Source organism: Talpa occidentalis, unplaced genomic scaffold (genome assembly GCF_014898055.3).
Source record: "Talpa occidentalis isolate TD23 unplaced genomic scaffold, MPIMG_talOcc4v2.1 talOcc4.12, whole genome shotgun sequence".
Taxonomy (NCBI): Eukaryota; Metazoa; Chordata; class Mammalia; order Eulipotyphla; family Talpidae; genus Talpa; species Talpa occidentalis.
Genome location: NW_023601212.1, coordinates 38,750,768 through 38,771,279, shown reverse-complemented (window position 1 = coordinate 38,771,279; position 20,512 = coordinate 38,750,768). Strand labels below are relative to the sequence as shown.

General features: G+C 55.2%; 3 protein-coding genes across 3 annotated transcripts; all 3 read right to left on the bottom strand.

Annotated features, from left to right (window-relative positions):
- Window positions 1–1,961: 1,961 nt before the first annotated feature.
- On the bottom strand, window positions 1,962–8,481 carry ICAM5 (intercellular adhesion molecule 5). The gene is made up of 11 exons (XM_037507922.1): window positions 8,400–8,481; window positions 7,194–7,463; window positions 6,675–6,995; window positions 6,175–6,462; window positions 5,558–5,812; window positions 5,184–5,432; window positions 4,437–4,673; window positions 4,069–4,347; window positions 3,747–3,986; window positions 3,077–3,343; window positions 1,962–2,370 (listed from the first exon to the last, which is right to left on the bottom strand). The coding sequence occupies exons 1-11, from the start codon at window positions 8,479–8,481 to the stop codon at window positions 2,096–2,098; spliced, it is 2,763 nt and encodes a 920-aa protein (XP_037363819.1). The 3' UTR covers window positions 1,962–2,095.
- Window positions 8,482–9,278: 797 nt separating this feature from the next.
- Window positions 9,279–11,207, bottom strand: ICAM4 (intercellular adhesion molecule 4 (Landsteiner-Wiener blood group)). The gene is made up of 3 exons (XM_037505754.2): window positions 10,788–11,207; window positions 10,365–10,670; window positions 9,279–10,230 (listed from the first exon to the last, which is right to left on the bottom strand). Exons 1-3 carry the CDS (start codon window positions 11,161–11,163, stop codon window positions 10,106–10,108), a joined length of 807 nt encoding a protein of 268 aa, XP_037361651.1. The 5' UTR covers window positions 11,164–11,207; the 3' UTR covers window positions 9,279–10,105.
- Window positions 11,208–11,339: 132 nt separating this feature from the next.
- ICAM1 (intercellular adhesion molecule 1) lies at window positions 11,340–20,218 on the bottom strand. The gene is made up of 7 exons (XM_037505753.2): window positions 20,011–20,218; window positions 18,126–18,377; window positions 14,129–14,434; window positions 13,560–13,841; window positions 13,227–13,481; window positions 12,805–13,053; window positions 11,340–12,713 (listed from the first exon to the last, which is right to left on the bottom strand). Exons 1-7 carry the CDS (start codon window positions 20,075–20,077, stop codon window positions 12,538–12,540), a joined length of 1,587 nt encoding a protein of 528 aa, XP_037361650.1. The 5' UTR covers window positions 20,078–20,218; the 3' UTR covers window positions 11,340–12,537.
- Between the last annotated feature and the right edge of the window lie 294 nt (window positions 20,219–20,512).

The following is a 20,512-nucleotide window of genomic DNA, read 5'->3' as shown; positions in this document are numbered from 1 at the left end:
TAGGGGTGATGGAGATCGTCTGACCACAGGTCCAGAGAATGCAAGTCTTGGGAGCCCCTCTTTATCCTTCCTGGGTGAGCTTTCACCCAGATTCCTCAGCCCTCAGATTCCTGACTCATTGGGTCTCACCCTTCCTCAGCTCAGAACACCTTTCCCCCGCATCTCCCCATAGCTGCTGCTTCCTCATCACTTGCTGGGGAGAGAAGCTTAGCCCAATTTCCAGTCTTCAGAGAAGCCTTCCTTGACCACTCAGTCTAAAATAGACATTCCCCCACACGCACTGCTTTCACCCCACGTGAGGCACCAGTTCAGTTCCTTGCTGAGAATTAGGTCTCTCTCTTAGAACCTATCAGAATTTTCAGTGATTTACTGGTCCAGGGTTAATTTAATTCACATGCTTCTCCCCCACTAAATGATGACTTTGGAGGTCCAAGGTCACCACAGTGTCATGACAGGCCTAACCAGAAGCTCCTTAGGGATACACAAAGGTTGAGACAGTGTGTCTGCAAATGCATAGCTGCTTTTATCCACTAAGTCAGCATCTATTAAGCAAGAACTATACACCACACTCCAGTGGGGCCACTGGGTGGAAAACAGAACAAAGACACCCATTCTTTCAGAGATAGTATTCCAGAGTGACAGTAAAGAAATATTCAATTAAATTTCCAATAGAATGTCAAGTGGTGATTGGTACTACAGAGAAAATAAAGTATTAATAAGGAAACTGTATTATAATATATGTACACCTACATATATATGTACCAACCACATACATATATATGTGGTAATATATAACAAATAACTATATATTTATATATAATGTAGTATAATATATACATGTAATATATAATATGTTATAATATAACTGTACTATAAGTAAAAGTATTATTATAAGGAAAAACTGGGAAGCAACCTTGGCCACGGTTCTCAGGGATGCTTCTCTGAGGAGGTAATGTTTGCATAGACCTGAGGATAAGGGACTAACACAGGGACTATTTGAGGTGAGGACACTCCAGGTAGACACAGTGGGAAGAGTAAAGACCATGTGGCAGGCAGGACTTTGTGGAGTTCAGAAAATCTGGAGGAGGCTGGGGGGAGTGGAGGGAGGTGATTAGAGGTGGGACAGCAGGGGTTGCCCCAAGCTTGTGACTTGTCTTGAGTACCTGGAGGCCCTCACTGGCTTGCCCTTTCCTCCTGATGTTTGCGTAGGTGGCTGGCTGATGGTGCTTGAGCTGTCCAGGTGGCTTCCTCTTTCCTGGGCTCTGTGTTCCTGATTTTGAGGGGGTGGGGATGGAGATAGGAGGCCCAGCTGTTCTCTCCTTATGCTCTATATGCTGTGAGAAGGGGATGAGGGGGATGGGGGTGTGCAAGGGGTTGTGGCTGTTCTGAATCATGACACACTAAGTCGAATGGCAGGTTGTGGGTAAACAGACACAATGATGGACACAGGTTGGAGGAGACATTGAGAGTGGGACAGGGGTGCAACCTTTAATAGGAATGTGCTGGAGGCTGATACCCAAAGCTGCAGCCACTGCCTTGGTGTATCCATCTTAGGGGAGGCTTTAGGGGAGGAGCCCAAGACCCAGACCCCTGGGAAGGGAGTTCCTCCCTTCCTGGGAAAACAGCTTCAGCTCTTCCAGGAATCAGGAACTGAGGAAAACACAGAGCTCCCACCCACAATGTTAGCCTGAGTGCAGTGCTGGGCGGAAGAGATAAAGGGCAGGGAGAGGGAGGAAGAATCCAATTGTCCCCACACCCAGCTCAAGGTCCGGTGAGAGCAGGAAACCTAGCCTGGCACAGAGACATGCTCCAGTGAAAAGATAGTTCAGACAGACTGGCTGACACACAGTAGGCCCTCAAAAATAAAACAAATTTTGAATGAATGACCGGTGGCAATGGGATTTGATTCCTGGACTTCTTCCACATAGCACAGGCTGAAGCAGACAGACCCTGAGTCCTTTATAAAAATTTTATTGGGGTGGGTAGAAAATTGGGGTGAGCCCCTGGAGTTGAATAAATAAATGAATAAATAAACAATAAGCCCCCATGTGCGTCTTGGGGGCATGCCCCGGCCTGCGGGGAGAGGGGATTGGGCTCACGCGGATGTCAGCTGGATGGTGAAGACCTCGCCCCCTGAAGGCGCCTCTGTGTTGCCGGCTGCCTCGGTTACACTTTCGGTTCCTGTGCCCCCGCCGGCGCCACCCCCCGCGCCATTGAGACACACGGCTTCGCCGGAGCTCTCGGCCTCCTGCACGTTATACTCGCCCTTCTTGCAGGCTGTAGACTGCACGTAGAAGGCCAGGCCGGCCCCCGCGGCCAGCAGCACAGCGCCCCCTGCCGCGCCGCCCACTGCGACCCACAGCCACGGACCTGCGGGGTGGAGACCCTCAAAAAAGTTGGAGCTCAGGGTTCCCCTAATCCCGATTGATGATGCCACACCTGAGCCACTTCCGTACCTCTCCCATAAGCATGAGGTCCGTCTGCCCTGCCTGGCTGGAAGCCCCAAGGGAACTCACAGCCCCACTTTAGGGGACAGGAGAAATCCCAGTAAAGCCTGCCCATGCTGATGCGACTCCAGACATGCTTTGCATGTCACCTCAGCACATGCGGATATAAGCCCACAAGTCAAACAAGGCAACCCCAAAAGGATGAGTGTTGGAGGAATGGATCATTCCTCTACCCCGGAAATACTCCAACCTTCTACGCGAAGTAGACCCGCATGCTCTTCCCTGGTCCCTCGCCAACCCCCCTTTCCTATGGCGACACAGAAGGTGAACTGGTTCAAAACTCCATCATGCAGCGCCCACTCCAAGTATGTCCTCCCCGCAGCAGTCACAGCCCTGAAGGGCCCCGCCCCTTGAGTTCCAGACATCTCCCTGCACCTCCTACCCCCAACCGCCCAGCAACAGCCATACACCCCTGCCCCCAAGTCAAGGCTCCCTGGATTCTACCCTGACCTACCTCAGTCTCTTGGGTGGGGGCTGAGAAGGAGGTAGGGGGCGGGTCAAGCCCCCAAGCGTCAAGGTCACGCCCCTCTACAGATCCCTCGCCCCGCCCTCCTCTGGCTGCCACTTACCAGCCACGCGTACGGTAATGCGCCGCGCATGGCGCCCGTGTGCGTTGGTGGCTGCGCACTCATACTCGCCGCCATGGCTGCCCAGGGCTCCCGCCACGCTCAACGTGCTATTGTTGCTGGACAGGCCGATGTTGGGTGCCCCCGGGGGGGCGCGCCAGCTGATCTGGGCTGGGGGCCATGCCTCTGCACGGCAGGTTAACGTGAAGTTCCCTCCTGGCCGCACTCCTCCCGGGGGAGAGGCGGCCAGCTCAGCCACCACAGGCCGGTCTGCAGGGATAGGAAATTGGAGGAGTGCGCCCAACCGCTGACCACGTGTCCTCCTGCCCACAACAATCTGAGGCTGTCCCTCCTCTCAGAAGGGTAGGTGAGGATTCTCCCCGCTCCCCATCAGGACCAGTACCCCCTGCAACCTGTGTCGTAGGGACTAAACCCTGAGCTCTGCTCCCTGAATGGGATGTAGGCATCTGTAGCAATGCCCTTCTGACCCCGCATTTGCGGGGGGCATGAATTCTGTTTCCTAAAGTTTCCATCGTCCTCAGGTTTAGGCTGGAATTCCCTAGCCCCAGAATTGGACTGAGGGAGGTGCCCTCGAACTCCCGCGGACAATCCCACCGCTGAAGTCACTGTTCTGGGGACTAAGTGCCCTCAATCTGGTACTGCTCCCACTCACATTCCACGCCCACGGTGACGGTCCGGGCGTCTGTGCCATGGGCATTGGTGGCCAAGCAGCGGTAGGTGCCCGCATCCTCTCGGGACACTCGCAGTTGCTGAGGCCCGGATGCTCCCTCTCGGGAGCAGAGCACTTGTGGGGAGGGGCGACCCCGGGCTGTGCAGGTCAGCCTTGCAGACTCGGTTCCTTCTAGCCACGTCTGGTGACTTGGGCAAGTGGACTCATCCATTTGCGGTGGCGCTGCAAAGCAGCCATGGGAAAAGGTCAGGGAGAGACCTGGAACCCGAACCCCCTACTCCGCACCCGCCTGGGCCCCGCTCACACTCCGAGCTCACGGCTACCATCTTGACCATGGAGCCATGCAGATTGGTGGCGTTGCAGATGTAGATACCAGGTGCCAGATCACTAGAGATGCTGGGGGCTCTGGAACTAGGGTCTGGGGATGCAAGTGGCAGGAGCACCCCCTCACTGATGCCCCCAGAGCCGATGCACTCCACAATTGGTTCCGGTTTCCCATCCACCTCACAGGAAAACAGCTGTCCAGACCCTTCTACCCATGTCCAGTTGCTGGGGCAACTCGGTTCCTCAAAACTGGGTCCATCTGGGAAGCAGGGGGGGGGTCACACAGGGACTGGAAGTCAGTCTAGGGTTCTGATATATTGCATCTTGCCCCGTATTTTCCCCACTCACATTCCACTGTGACAGCTACATTTTTGACTGCAGAGCCTTGAGCATTGGTCGCTTCGCAGCGGTAAATGCCCGCGTGCTGTCGGGCCACACGCAGCAGACCCTCGATGACCTCCCCAGAGCGCGTACAGCTCACATTGGGCGGCGGGAAGCCCTGCGCTACACAGCTCAGCGAGGCCTCTGTTCCTTCCAGCCACGTAATGCGTTCTGGGCAGCCCACGCTGTCCAGCGCTGGCGCGTCTGGAGGGGAGAGTGTTGTTGGGTTCAGGACTTGGGGGCTGGTCTAATGTCCCCAAATCCGTTTTTCAGTCCCAGGGGAAAGAAAAAAAAAAACAAACAAACTTTCCCCGGGAAGGGTAGGACAGGCTCTGCCCAGCAGTGGGACGTGAAACCAAAGATGTTTCATGCAGTCAAGCCGTGGGCATTGTTTGGGGCTTTATAAGCCCCGAAGGACGCTTTTTTTTTTTTTTCTTGATTCCTACTAAGCGTCCACAGGTCCCTTCCCAGTCTGACCTGAAAATTATTAGATGACTTAGAATTCCCCGCCCAAAGCCACGCCCCTGACCCATAGGGAAACGCCTACCTCTTCCCCGCCTTCTCCAAGCTCTCGGAATCCCGCTCACCGGGCTCTTCCCTTTCCCAAAATCCCTCCAAAAGAGACACCTCAGACCCTGTTCCTACTCTCCCCACGAAGCTAACCACTCCTAGACCCTAAGACCCAAACAGATGCGCCGGGCGCAATCCACTCACATTCCACCGTAAGCGTCACCTCCTTTACAGTTTCGCCCTGGATGTTGGCGGCTGTGCACTGGTAAGTGCCAGCAAGCGCGCGAGTAACCGGGCCCAGCAGGCCCAGAGCCAGCACAGCCCCGCCGTCAGGCCGAGCGCAGTGCACCGACGGCGCTGGGTTTCCGCGGGCCTCACAGTGCAGCGTCTGCTCTGGGCCCTCTGGCCATGTCCAGCTCCTGGGACAATCCGAATCGTCCAGCCGAGGGGCGTCTACGGATAGAGGTATAGGATAAAGAGAGGGTAAACGTGAACTGGAAGGAAAGGCCCTACCTCCACGACATGCCAGCAACAGAATAAGTCCTGGAATTCACGAGAAAGGTTAAAGGTCAACTCACACAGCACGTGCAGCTCGGCACTCTTATTCTTGCTCAGGGTCTCCCCGTCCACCTCGAGGGTGGCATCACAGAAGAAGCTGCGCCTGTCGTCGTGCTCTGTGGCGTTTAGCTGGAGCTGGACGGGCTGCCCGAGGGCCGCGGCTGGAACTCCGTCCAGTGTGACCAGGGCTCCAGCCCCTGCTGCGCACGTTACTGTCACCGTTTTCCCCTCGGGGACGCTGGGGTCGCTCAGGGTCAAGTACGGGGCTGGAAAGCCTGGGGGTGGGGCATTGGCCAGGAGTCCACTGACCGCGCCCCTCCTGCGAGTCAAGCCTGCCCTCTACGGCTCGAACCCTCAGGCCGCCGCCCAACGGGGCTCTGCACGCCGCTCCTCCAGTCCCTCAGCCCCGCCCTGCTAGTCCCGCCCCCCACGGCGGTCGTCTCTAGGGGTCCTCTGGGTCTGTGACTCTTTCCCTTAGGGAGTCTCAGACTCTGCCCCTCCAGGTGCTCCGTCCCAGTCCTTCAGGCCTCGCGGGCCCCGCCTGTTCCTTCCGAGGCCCCGCCCGCCACCTGCCCCGCCCCCGCGCGCCGCCGCCCCGGGCCCCGAGCCGCGGCGGTCCCGCTTCGCTCCTTCTTACTATAGACAGTCAGGTTCTCTCGGGCCTCGCGGCTCTTGCCCCCCAGGGTCACGCTGCAGACCAGGTCCCTGGGGCCCTCTTGCGCTGCGCTCGCCCTCGCTGTGGCCGTGGCCGTCAAGACATCCCCATCGACGGTGACATCGGGACGCAACCTCTGGCCCCCCAGCGCCAGGTAGACCTGAGCCTCCGAGGCTGGAAACAGCCCATCCAGAGTGCAGCTCACGGGTCTCTCGAGGTCCACTTCCAAGAGCCGGGGGACCGAGAGGCGCGGAGGATCCGGAGACAGGGCTGGGAGTTGCACAGAGCTTGAGTTGATTTATTGAACACTCAATGTGTACTGCGCACTTTACATGCAACATCTTATCTCCGAAAGGCAGAGAGGAAAACAAATTTCAGCTGGTGACCATTGGAGGAAGGATTCGAATTCGGATTTCTCTGCCTCCAAACTTCTTAAACACCAACCCGACCTTTCTTGATCCTCTTCCCCCGCACCCACTTACCGAAGGTTCGGAGCTCTCTGGGAGCCGAGCTATTTTCAAACAGTCCCAGACCATGAGGCCGCAGGTCCAGCTCCGCGCGGCATGAGAAATTGGCCTTATGATCCTCCCTCCGCGCCAATACCGTGGCTGTGAGCACTGCGCCCCGCGCTCGGGGTGGCTCTCCTGCAAAGCTGCGGCGGATCAGCTCCTGGCCCCCCCGAAGTAAGGTCAGTGTGAGGCTCCCACGAGGCCCAGCGCCAGGTACCCTACAACTGAGGGTGAAGTTCTCGCCCACAGGCTGCCAGGTAGGCAGCGGCACCAGCTCTACGCGATCCGGACGCTCTGCAAGGGAGTGAGGGAGGTACCATGGCTCTTGGAAACTACCGGATTCAGGGGGATGTGGTGTGGACTCCAGGGGTCAAGGGGAAAGGATGTGGGGATTCAGAGGGTGGGCTTTGAAGAGGTGGACTGTCACCCAGGGGGCGGTGTCTGGAAGGGAGGGAAAATAGTGGACTATGAGCGTGGCCTCAGAGAACTCACGAAAAGTGCGGATGAGCCCACGCGCCTGCAGTGTTCGCCGCGCGCAGCGGAAGAAGCAGACGGGCTGGGTCTCTGGCTCGCGGATGTCCACCAGCTGCCGTGCCAGCCAGCGCAAACCCCTCTGTGTTCCATTCCGGCGCAGCGAGGTCTCCAGGCCACCGCGCTCTGGCCGTGGGCAGTTGGTGCTGCAATTCAGCCACAGAGAGCCCCCGCGCTCCACGAGCGCCACGCGGGGCTGCAGGTCCGCCCAGAAGGGTTCCTGCGCCACTGCTGCCCAGGGAAACAAGGGCTCAGCCTGGGATGCTACCTCCCTGCGCTATTAGGGCCCCTATGCCGAGTCAGGGATCCCGGGGAATGAGCAGAGGCGCAGCCAGGAAAGAACTCAAGAAGTCCCTCGTCCTGTTCAGGCCTCAGGTTTGGGAGGCACACTCCCAGGGTCCAAGCCTCCAGGTGTCCCTCGGACATAACAGTAAAAAAGCCCTGATCTCCAAAGTGCCAATGGAGCCACGAGAAAGGATGGGGAGGGAGGGATGGGGTGATGAGAGGAAAGATGGGGTCTTCGACGCACACAGCAATGTTGGGAGGAGACACCAGGTAGGGGGATGGGAAACGAACTGGATCTCAGGGTTCTCGCGGGGAGAGGGGGAGACTGAGGTTGAAGAGAAGGCAAAGAGATGGGGCTGAAGCAAGGATATAGGAGGACCCCAAATCCGAGTAAAGAACACAGAAAGAGAACACGAGGCTGGGCTCACGGAAAGAACCGCGCGAATAGCCGAGGGACTCGGTTGCCAGGGTTCCGGGTGGAGCGGGAACAGCGCCTCTGAGTCACTGCAGTTGGGGAGGTTGGGTCTTCGCGGACCGTGAGTGGGGAAGATGCCAGTCCATGGACCATGGTGCATATCAGAGCGTGAGGCGGTACCCCAGGAGGAGACAAGAGAGACTTGGGGTTTCCAGGACGCGAGGTTGGGTGAGGAAGAGCACCCAGGATCTCGAAGGGGGTAGGGTAGAGACCTGGGCGAGTGAGGAGTCGAAGCTGGGTCTCCAGTGTATGTTGGGAGGAAGAGGAATAGCGAAGGCTCCGGACTCAAGGTGGGGGCAAAAGCGTGGGAGAGAGGCGAGGGCGGAGCCGGGCGACGCCGTGACCGCTTCTCAGGTCCGGGAACTCCGCCCCCGCCCTGTCCATCCCGAGCCAGGACGGGCTCTTACCTGAGAAGCCGAAGAGCCCCAGACCCAGGGCAGCCCAGAGGCCGGGCAGCGCCCGACGCAGCCCTGGAGAGGGCCCTGGCATCGCTGCCGCCGGGGAAGCGCAGGAGGCGAGGGGAACGCGAGCACCGAGGGGCTAGAGGACCGCGCGACGCGGCGGGTGGGGTGTGGAGGAGGCAGAGTTGCGCTCAGGGATTGGTTTAACGTTGGTAACTTGGTTTCCAAGGAGGGGGCGGTGGCAGAGGCGGCGGGTGGGGGGAGGGTGGCAGGGCGAGCGTGAGCCAGGCTCTCGGCCTTGAGGCTGCCGGCTGGAGCGGGAGACCCTCGGGGCTACGCGGAGGGCGCACCGACCACCCAGGCCCCTGGGGGCTGCCGCGAGCTCCCGTGTCACACCGTGGGCGGCGCGGAGGTCGGGGAGGCTGTTTGCCCTTCTCAAGCCCCCTCCACGCTTAGCTTATTTGCTATGAAGAGCTGAGGTCCGAGCTCCTCCCACCATCGCCCCTTGGGGCGGGGGTTGATGTGGGGTGGGAAACTGCAGGATAGGGAAGGGACAGTTCTAGGGGAGAGGGTGACGCTGCCTCCTCCACTGATTCTCTCCCGTCTGCGGTCAAAGCTCCAGCGCCAGAGGCTTTCCCTCTTGAACCCCAGTCGCGGAGGGTTACAGGCACCCCCGAGTTCCCCGCCGGCTCCGCCCCCGCACGCGACGGAGGGGGCGGGGACTAAATAAAGTGTCTGCTGGCCCGAGACACGTGTGCTGCGCGCCGCGTTCCCGGGCGTCTAAATTAGGGTCGGATCGTCTCGGGGTCTGTATTTATCCAGCCTGTAGCGGGCACGTGTCTACTTGGCGTGTGTGAGCACCAGCCGCCGAAGAGCGCCCCTGGAGTCTCTTTTCGAGCGACAGGCGTGGCCCGGTGCTGCTCGAGCCTTGCCAGGGTACCGTGCGGGGCCGGGGTTTTGTGTCCACGCCAGACCAAGGCACAAGCTGTGACCCTTTGGACCACGCATTCGGGCTTCAGGCTTTTACAGGTCGGACACTGTCAGGACGTTACCAAGACACGAGTCTGTGACACACTACGTGGACCATCCGATTGCGCCTTCCTCACTATCACCACACGCATACCTTTTTTGTATATGCAAATCTCCCAATATGCCCATGTGACCTCATTCATTTGTGCTCTCAACCCAAGCGCTAAAGGTGAACTCTGGGGTCACTTCTCGCCCCACCCGGCCCTCCAGGATGGTGCAGGGGCTAAAGTGGAGGTGGGGGATGGGAAAGGAAGCTTACCATCCAATCAGAGCTGCTGCGTGGTACAGGAGGAGCCAATAGGAAAAGCCATAAACTCATCCTCCCATAAACCCAAAGCTCTCAGGGCCCATGCTTTCTTTGCCCTACTGCATCGCACTGATAGTGAGCGCAGAAGACGTTTCACTACACCGGCTGGGAATGCAGAGGGATCGGTGCTCTGGGCTCCCCAGGTAGACTACAGTGAGAAAACCTCAGGTGCCCTCAGTGAGACAAGGAACTGGGAGAAAGTGATTGCAGAGAGTCCATTAAGGAAACCACTATCTCTGAGAAGGTGCATTAGTGGGGAACCATTAGGCTGTGGGATACAGGCTGGCTGTGGAAGGCTTTATTGAACTGGGCAGGGTCCCCCGACCTGTTCCAGATTTCTTTTTTCTTCCTGCTCAGCTGGCTCGGATCACCCTATCTATGCCTGGGACTGAGTCAACAGGCACTTTCGAAGGTAGGCGGCTCCCACAGCGAGAAGGATCCCCAAAAGGGCTGCGATGGAGGTGAAAGCCAAGGCTTTGGATGCGGGGTGCCAAGCTGCAGCTGCGGGCAGGAGGTGAGAATTAGGAGCCGAGCACGTTAAGATGTGACGACCCGCATAGAGCTCACACTCGGCCCACAAGATGGTCTCGGGTGTCTCCCACCCTCCAGCCCCCAGGGTTGCAGGGATACCTTACCGAAGGCTGTCAGGGTCATGGGTGCTGAGCTGCTGCGTATCACCAGGCCGTCGAGGTTGAGGCGCGCGTGGCAGGTCACAGGCAGCCAGAAATCGCGGGGTTTGGTGGATAACACGTAAGTCAGCGTTACGTTGGCCAGATCCAGGCCCGTGAAGCGCTCCAGGCTCTCGGAGTAGATGACTCTGCCACCGCGCCTCAGAGTCACGACCAACAGGCCCACAGGGAACACGTGCGTCACGTGGCAGCGCAGAGTGTACTCACTGCCCACTAGGACCGGAGGCTCCAGGATCACGCTGCGCGGCACCTCTAAAGCAAGAAGGGGGTGCTGGGCAAGGTCCGCGGGCGCCCCCTAGCGCGACGGTCAGCAAACCCCTTCCGTCTCCCTCCCCTCACCGGAACCCAGCCTGAGGCCCTGGCCCTCACTGTAGGTGGTAATCCTGGCCGTGGCCCCCAGCGTTGCTCCCGCGCAGGTGACGAAGCAGTGCACGTCGGAACTCCAGGCTTTCACGTCCAGCAGCTGGTAGGCGACCCAGCCCTGCCCGCTGAGCGTTTTGCCCCTCTGCAGCAGGGTGTGGAGGCTGGAAACCTCCGGAAGGGGGCAGCTGCTGCTGCAGTTGAGCCACACTGAGCCCCCTGGAGGCACTGCTGTGAGCTCCGGGCTTAGACGCACCCAGAAGGGAGCCGGGGAGCTGCCGCCGAGATCCTGTGCTCCCGCTGCCCGGCGCCTCCGCACTCTTCCGCCTTCGGGGTAGGCGGCCGCTAGCAAAATCAACAGCAAGAGGGAAAGCAGAGACCCCATGGCAGAAAGCCCGGACTGAGGGGCCCAGCTCCAGAAAGCAGAGACTGGCTCTGGAGATAAGGAGGGCCGCAGGACCGCCTCCTCAGCCCCACCCGCAGAGACTGAGGCCCCTGGAGGGCCCAGATGTCCTGCATTATATCCCTTCCTCAAGAATTAGAGTCCAGATCCCAGTAGAAACCAAACGGCACATTTTCTGGGGAGAGCTCTTTATTTTCGCTAGTTTCAAAATGTCTTGACAAGCCCCAGATTTGGATTAGAGCCTCAGGACCAGCAGCATTTTCTTGGGACAGGAAGTGGGAGGACAGGGTTGTAGCAGGGCAGCTAGAAGGGTTCCAGCTGGACGAGACACCACCTCTCAACTCACACAAGGCTGGGGGAGATGAAGAAGCTTTCTTAGCACAAGGGAGAGGCTTTCAGAGTTGGGAAAGGGTCCTCTGAAGCCTCTCCTCATTGCCAGGAAGGCCCTCATCACTGCGGGAATTTGGAGCTGCCAGTGTTCTGTTCTTGCATGGTCCCACTGAACTAGAAACAGGACAGGCAGGGGCACACAGGGATTGGGCATAGTTTCATGACACTCCATGATACTGCCAAGGAGTGTTTACTCACAGATAGGTATGACACCAAAGCTCATCGTGAGTACCAGCAGATGTGGGTGGAGAGGTGGCTAACTGGTGTCAGGGCTGGAGGGTAAGGGCTCAACAGTTCATCCCTGGGGATGTCACCAGCTGAGGGAAAGTCCCATTCGATCTTTTTGCCAGGTACTCTTGTGCAATGAAGTCAATACAACTGTACCTGGCAACCCTGAATAAGATCAGACTGAGAGCTTCCTATGTCTGTCTTTAGTATTCTAGTCCACATAAAAGGCACTCAATAAATAGTAAAAAAGAAATGAATAAATATATATCAACATCAAGAGTTGGGGACAGAGAGCAGCAGTCCTGCAGCGAGCATCTACCAGGCAAAAGCAGGGGAGGGGTTGTGTCTTGCTGCTGCACGGGTTTGCACAGGGCCACGTCTTCAGGACTAGGGCTGCAGCACACACTACAGGGGTGGTTGCTAATGTTTCCCACTGGGGAGAACCCATGCTAGAGGTATGTATCTTCCTTACGCCATCACTGGCCAGGTCAGACTTTGACATCCCTTACAGTCCTGTCCCCTCCTCTTGGTTCAGTCCTGTTGCTGTGGGTCAGGTGTGAGGCCTGGGGATCCTAGGCATGCAGGTACCATAACCCCAAATGCCATCTGTATCCTGACTGAGGCCTGTCATCTGGTATCCTTGGTGGGTATAGCTGAATGGCATATATCCACCACTGTTCATGTGGCACCTCTACCTCCAAGTAGGGGCTGAGGAGGAAGTCCTGTCCTGGGACAGGCTCAGGGTGGTGGGGTTGACATGTTCAGCTTAATGGCAGCCTCCTCCTGAGCCTTCTGTAGCTTGTATTTCCGGATCTTCCGCTGGCGGTTATAGATGTACGCAGTTATGCCCACAGCAGCTATGGAGGCTATGACTACTACCACCACAATGATCATCGTCCAGTCATTCCGCGGGTCTGTGAGGAGATTAGAGGGGGTGGTGAGGGTTGAGTTGGGCTCCCTATCCCTGCCTCCGTCCTGCCCAGCCCCAACCACTGGCACACTCACAGATCACGTGCACAAACACTTCACGGGTAACCTCGCCCTGAGAATTCTCAGCCCGACACAGGTAGGTGCCCTCAATCTCCTGCTTCACAGGCCTCAGTTCTCCAATGGGCAGCAATGCTTTATCCCCTTTCCGACGACAGTCCAGCTTAGGGGCTGGATTCCCCCAGGGCTGGCACAACAGGGTCTGATGAGAACCTTCCTGCCATGTCCAGTTGCCCAGGCAATCCCTGTCATCCAGTCGTGGGCCATCTGCAGAAATACAGCAAGAGGGACAAAGTCAGGAACCATCCAGAACTGGAAGACTTAGGTAGGAATACTGGGAAGGGTTGGGAGTAGGGATGGGCCTTGGAGGGCAGGAGTTCATAGGATCTTAGGGTTTGGATCTTGGATATTAGGGGTCATTGTCCAGTGGTGCCACTCACACAGAACACGGAGTGCCTGGGTCTGGTTCTTGTATAGCACTTGCCCAGCTACATCCAGGACAGCAGAACAGAAGAATTTACGCATGTCGTCCTCAGCTCTGGCCTCCAGTGTGAACGAGGCCCTTGAGGCCAGAGGGCCATCTGGGGCCCCACTCAGCCTCACCAGGATTCCAGCCTGGGCCTTGCATTCCACAGTCACCATAGTCCCTTCTGAGACCTCTACTTCACTCAGGGTCAGGCTGGGCGCAGGGAAGCCTGGAGTCAAGGCACACAGTGAGCCCAGTCCTGGTTATTGGCTCTACCCCTCAAAAGCCCCTCCCTGTCTCTACTTACTGTAGAAGGTCACAGTCTCTGGCTTCTCCAGGCTCTGGCTTCCCAGCACCACACTGCACCTCAGTTGCCGCACACCCGCCTCCTCCACCTTCACCTGAACCCAGGCCAAGAGTGAGTCTGTATTGCGTGTGATTGTGGGACTCAACCGCTGGTTGCCCAGCACCAGGTGGACTTCGGCCTCTGAGGCTGGAAATAGCCCTTCCAGGCTGCAGTTCACAAGCCACTCTGTGCCGACTTCCACAACTTTGGGGGTAGCAAGGCTTGGGAGGGTCTCTGGCATGTCTGGTAAGAGAGGATGGGTGTGGGGGGGGGGCACACACATCCTGCAGTGTTTTCATTTCCCCACCTACCTGGGTCTCCCTGTCCCAGGACAGACATACCCCTTATCACAGGTCACAGTTCACAAAATATTCTGTACCCCATCCCAGTGGCCAAGAACATGCTTTTTCTAGAAGCCTTACAATTTGGGTCACCACCAGAGGTGATGATCTTTTATAGGAATTGTACACCCCAAATGTGATCACAGCTTCCCCAACCCCGTTCTTTCTGCAGACTCCCCAATGCCTCACCAAAAGTTCGGAGCTGCCTGGGGGCTGAGCTGTTCTCCAATAGTCCCAAGTTGTGGGAACGCAGGTCCAGTTCCGTGCGGCAAGAGAAACTGGCGCCATGGTCCTCTCTGCTCGCCAGCATGGTGAAGGGGACCTCAGTGGTTTCCCCCACCACTGGCTGCCGGCTTAGCTCCTCTTCCCCTCGCAGCAGCACCACAGTGAGGAGGGCCCTGGGCGCCCCGCCTACCACCTTGCAGTGCAGGGTGAGCTTCTTGCCCACAGGCTGCCAGGGAGGCAGGGGTGCCAGGTCCACATGCTCTGGGAAAGCTAGAGGGTCAGGTGGGGGAGGAAAGTGTTGTGTGAGCTGGACAGGCTGCCCGCCTGCAGGGGGCCTGGGGCACCAGCCATACCTGCCCAGGGAGGTTATCATTCCCCTCTCCACAAAATGCCCGCCAGTGCCCCCTAAACCAGACCCAAGTGTTAAGAGCTTCAGAGGACACCCATGAGAAGGCCCCCAAGTTGTTGAGACAGGGACAAAACAATTCTTTATTTGTAGCATCATCTAAGAGTGAAAAAGAACCTTAAGGTCTATCCCTAGGTGTCCTGTTAAATTAATGCAGTAAGTTTTGCGACCCTAAGGGCTAATTGCTTTAAAAAGAACCCTGGGGCCTCCCTGGTGGTGCAAGGGGTTAAGACACAACCTATGAAGCTATCCACAGCCACTGCACAAGTTCGATCCCTGGCCAGGGGAGCTACCCACATGGCACAGCAGACCCCTCCTGACTCACCTGCTGCTCCCCTCAGCAGTGTATCTCAGTCAGTCTGCCTGTTCTGTTCCCCACTCTGTCTCTGGTGAATCCTTGCACCCTCCACACCTCTGGCCTGTACCCCAGTTCTTGTATGCATAAATAAATCTTTTTTTTAAAAAAAGAACTCTGCTCCCCTTCCCCTCGGCTTTATTTTTTTCCAAAGCACCTCTCCACCCCTCGACACATAGAACCACATATTAAATTGTTTCTCCTCTATCCCCGCAATGGAAGGTCATTTCAAAAGGGCAGGGGTCTTGGCTCTGTTCCCTTAGTGTGGCTGGTACACAGTAGGCACTCTATATTTGGAGAAAGAGAAAGACTGAGTCACCCATATTGATGCCAGGCTTTTCAGGTATCTTCTTTTAAGGGAAAAAATGTTTCAGAATATGCATAATCCTCTGAAATGTTAAAAATGTAAGAACGACTCACAGATGCTCAAAACACAACTTAAATTTCCCCTGAAAACACAACCCTCGGGCTTGGTTTTCTTAGGCAAGCATCTCCATTCTGCACCAGGTAGTAGAATTCCAAGCCTGGATAGCTTGTGAAAATTTATAGCAGAGCCCAGGTGAGCTATGCCTTAGCACTGAGACTCCCCATGGAGGAGTCTTTAGGACACCTGTTCCTTATTGCCATTTCAAGAGACCCTGAAAGGTCACTCAGAGATGCTGTTAAAGTGTCAACAGCCTGATGGATCTACAGTTTGATTCTCAGTTTTGTTGCTTCTTTGCTATGGGCTGTGGGCAGAACAGTGTCAGCCCTTAGGGTTGCAAAAATTGACCCTCAGTTTTTTTAGCTGTAAAATGGGTTATTAGGGCTAGGACTATTATTTTTTAAAAAATATTTATTTATTTATGCATACAAGAACTGGGGTACAGGCAGAGGTGCGGGGGTGAGAGGATTCACCAGAGACATGGGGAACAGAACAGGCAGACTGACTGAAATACACTGCTGAGGGGGGCAGCGGGTGAGACAGGAGAGGTCTGCTGTGCCATGTGGGTATCTCCGCAGCTGGCTGGGATCGAACCCGCGCTGCAGAGGCTGTGGACAGCCCCACAGTGCTGCACTCAACCACCTGCATCACCAGGGAGGCCCCGGTGATGGAAATGTTCTAAAGTTAGATCGTGGTGAAGGTTGTACGGCTCTATAAATACACTAAAATTCACTGAATTGTACACTTAAAAGGGGTGAATTTAATGGCATGTAAATATTTCAATAAAACTGTTAAAAAAAAAAAAAGCCAGTGGGGCTCCCTGGTGGCACAGGGGTTAAAGTTTCAGCTCTATCAAGCTAACGCCAGCCACTTTGACCTGAGTTCTGTTCTGACCAGGGAGCTAACCCACATGGTGCAGCAGACCTCTTCTGTCTTGTATTTCAGTCAGTCTGCCTGTTCTGCTCCAAACCTTTGCCTAGAATGTTCCCTCTGCCCAGAATGCCTATCTACTAACTCCTATGCAACATCCTTCGAGGCCCAGTAAAAGGTTATCTCCTATAGGAATAACAACTCTAACCTTTCTGAGAAAGCTCAGCCACACAGGGTTGCTTCCTGGGTGGGGCAGAACCATGCAAAGTTCAATGTCCAAAAATCATAGATGAAGAAATGTGGCAAAGACCAGACTCAAATATAGAGCATTGGACTTTCAACTATTAAGTCCAGATACAGAATGTCCCTCAGAGAGTTTCCCCTGGGGTTTTCAGAGGCCACCAGGAAAGTTTGGGGATTTTCCTCATCTGTCAAGCATCTGCTCAAACAGCCTCTAAGTGAGAAACAAAGCTAATCTTTCCCCAAAGTGTTCCCTGCTAGGCACCATGAAGGTGGAATGTCTTTCATGCTGCAGTGCATTATTATACCCTCCGAGGCAGTCCACTGTGAAAGGCAGTGGAGAAGCCATGTCCCCAACAGTCACCCGGCTGACAAAGGCTAAGGTAGAACTAGAACTAGAACTAGGAACTCAGGAGTGTGTAATCTCAGGTGGTCGGTTCTCTTTCTTCCTTGTTTTTTGTTTGTTTTGTTTTAATTTGCATTTTATTTATTTATTTTTATCGCCCATGTTAATGCAACTCATTCTCACAGTTCAGAGTGCCCAAGATTAAAAAAAAAAAAAAAGCACACAGAAAAAACCCTGGCCACTTCCAGGGTTCCCCTGCTTCTTTCCTTACACCCAACTAATATTGTAATTTCTTACATTTCCTTTCAGGCTTCCTGTATGAAAACAGCCTCCCTCACCCTATCCTGCTGCTCCTTAACACAAAGGCTGACCAGCTGCACATTCTGAGGACATCCTACTTCTTTTAGGACAAAGGAGCTTCCTCAGTCATTTACACAGTTGCATACTACTCCATCAGAACTAGTGTTTACCTCCTCTTTGCATATGAATAACTAAAATTTTCTGCCTTTCCAAATAAAGCCACAGGGAGAAATCCTGAATCTTCATTGGTTCTCCCATGGGTATGGACAAATATAAGACCAATTCCCTAAAGTGGGGTGTCTGTGTCAAAAGCACATGCATGTGTCATTTTGAGACCCAATGCCTGAGCTGTGCTTCTTTATGATCCCCCAGTGTGGGCAGTGTCTCCAGACTAATGGTATCCCACAATCTTGCCAGCACAACTGTTACCAATTCTTTTGATTAGTACCAATATGTGAGAAATGTGATCTCAGTTTTCATTTACATCTTTTTTAAGAGTTAGACCTAGGTTTTTGTCACTTGCTTCAAGACAGATCTGAGGGCCTCCCTGGTGGTGCAGGGGTTAAAGACAGCGCTGTGAAGCTCTCCCCAGCCACTGCAGCATGAGTTCGATCCCCAGCTGGTCAGGGAGCAACCCACGTGGTATAGCAGACCTCTCCCGTCTCCCTACTGCTCCCCTCAGCTGTGCATTTCAGGCAATCCACCTGTTCTGCTCCCCCCTCTGTCTCTAGTGAGTCCTCTCACTCCCTGCATCTCTGGCCTACACCCCAGCATAAATAAATAAATCTTTTAAATAATAAAAAAAAAAAAAGATCTGAGAGCCAGCATTCTTGAAAGTGCTGAATCCCTGTGAATATTCTAAATACACCCAAGGAAGTTCAAAGAGGGGTTTCCAAATGACAGGGGTTTCCAAATGACCCTCCCTGACCACACCACCAAGTGACAAAAGTTGTCCCGACTGCCGGAGATGCCCTGACCATCTCCCCACCCAGTATGCCTAGTCTATGCCAAGCTACTCACAGTACACAGTAAGGGACATTGAAGCCGTCAACTGGCCACTGTCACAGTTTGAGAAACATATCGGATTGCTATCTTCTTGCACATCACTCAGTAGAAAGACTTTCCAATTATCCCCATAGGTCAATTCCGTCTTAGTCAATTGAGTCTCCAGGCCCAAGGAATCACAGGAGCCACTGCAGTTCACCTCCACGGAGCCTCCTTGGGGTATGACAACATTTTGTGGGTGCACAGATACCTCAGCACCTCCAGCTCCTAGAACAAAAGGGTGAGGAGGGGACAGGTATTACCAATTGGGTTCTTCAATGTTACCGTGGACCCAGTCTGTGCTGGCTGCTGGGCCATAGCCTTGAACGAGACAAAACTCTCTGCCGTCCGTGTGGAAGACAGAAAAATTCATGAACAAGTAAGATAATTAATAACTGAAGTTAGTAAGAAATTTGACAATATCAAAACAGGGTGATAAAACAGACAGTGCTTTGGTGACAGGGTAATGTGCGAGCAGAACTCTGAATGTTAGGAAGCGGCCCGGCCACATAGAGAAAAGGGAAGTGAATTCCAGGCCAAAGAAACAAGTATGGGTCCTGAGGCAGAAGCAGAATGAGCAAGGAGGAAAGTTCGGGAAAATGAGACCAGAAGTCAGAAACTCAGGCAGTATAGACCATGCCAACAGTGTGTTCAGAGGGGAAGCCATGGAAGATTTTAGCAAAGGAGGGACATAAAGCCAATGTGCTTCTCCCTTTCAAGAGGTCACGTGAAGGGGTGATAGAGGTGAGGTATTCCAGAGATAGAGGTGTTCCAATCAGTCTGGCTTCTCATTCTCTTGGACAAACGTTCTCTCCTCTCTGCACCTCAGTTTCCCTATCTGTAAGCTGGGTGAATATAGACACCATTGCTAATGCAAGTAACTTTTAGCACAGGGAAGGTAGAAAGGTAGCTACAGGTACAAAGGAGGGAGGTTGTTCTGACTAGCTCTTTCAGACCTTGGTGCCTCCAAAGCTGAAAAATATGTGCTGCAGAGCACCCTTATTTATTATAAGCACCACCCCTCCCCCACAATATCTCCCCACCCTCCAGCAAGGTTTCTTGCAGGGAGAGCCCTTCCAGTTTACTCTATCTGGGATGGGAGTATTCTGAAAAAAAAAAAAAAAAAAAAAAAAAAAAAAACAGAGCTGCTCGATGGAATCTCCCAGGATGACTCTGAAATCATTCCCATTTCACAGGGGGAAATGATGAGTGGAGAGGGGAGGGAAGGTTACTCAGCTAGAAAGCAACAGATTCCAAAGCGAAGTTGAGATCGGAGCCCTTCATTGGTATCAATTCTGCTTCCCAACAATGACCACCACTTTAAACCCTCTGTCCCCCTACTTGCCTCCCTGCAGGCTGGAGTTGGTGCATGGGTGGGTGCTAGGCCATAATCACTTCTTAACTGCTAGTTCTTGGTCAGCCCTGGAATTCCCCTAGTCAAGCAATGCTGGACTTCCCCAGGGGCAGGGTATAAGGAACAGAATGTGTGTGTGGTGGGCGTGGGGGTTGGTGGGGGGGGGGAAGGGAGGGCCCTCCAGCTTACTCTGCTTGGCCCAGGGCCATGTACCCACACCATCTGACCACCTCGTGGGGTCAGCTCCCGCTGAACCAGGCCACAAACATTACAAGGTGGCCGCTACTGCGTTCCCCTCTTTACATTTGAGAAACTAAGGCTGCAGAATTCAGGGTCTGGATTCGAATCTATCACTGTTGACTTTTAGTCTGTGCCTCTAACTCGACTTTCCGAGCAGTTACCAAAGTACGAATAACCTTATTCTCAGGTGGCCGGGCCCTCCCCCCGCGCCCAGCGCTTAGCCGCATCCGGAGCTGACCCGATGTCTTGCCGCCACCCTTGACTCACCTGCGAGCAGAGCCCGGAGCAGGACCAGGAGCGCCGGCAGCGCGAGACGAGTGCCTCCCGGGGCCATAGTGGGTCAAGGCAGGAACGGGGCGCTGGGAACGGGGCGGTGGGAACGAGGCGCAGAAGGGACAGGAGCGAACTGGGCAAGACTCGGCGCAAGTCTCCTTTTTATAGTCGGCCGCCGAGCGTGGCCTGGAGCGGGGGCGGTGCCGTGTTCCCGGAAACCCCGCGCTTTCCCCTCCCGAGCCAGGGCTTGGCATTTCCGGATTGGGAGGGTCCCGGGATGGTGCCAGGTGGTCCCGCGTGCTCTCTGCCCTAGCGCCGGAATTTCCCAACTGAAGCAACGAACCCGGCGGTATCGGCCGCTGCTGGGTGACGACCTGAGCGCTGCTCCCAGCCCCCAGGGTCCCGTCCCCAGCCGGGCCAACCTTGATTGTGCACTCACACCATACTAGGCGCCTCAGTGGAGACTGCCAACTACTCGGGGCAGTAAAGACGGTGG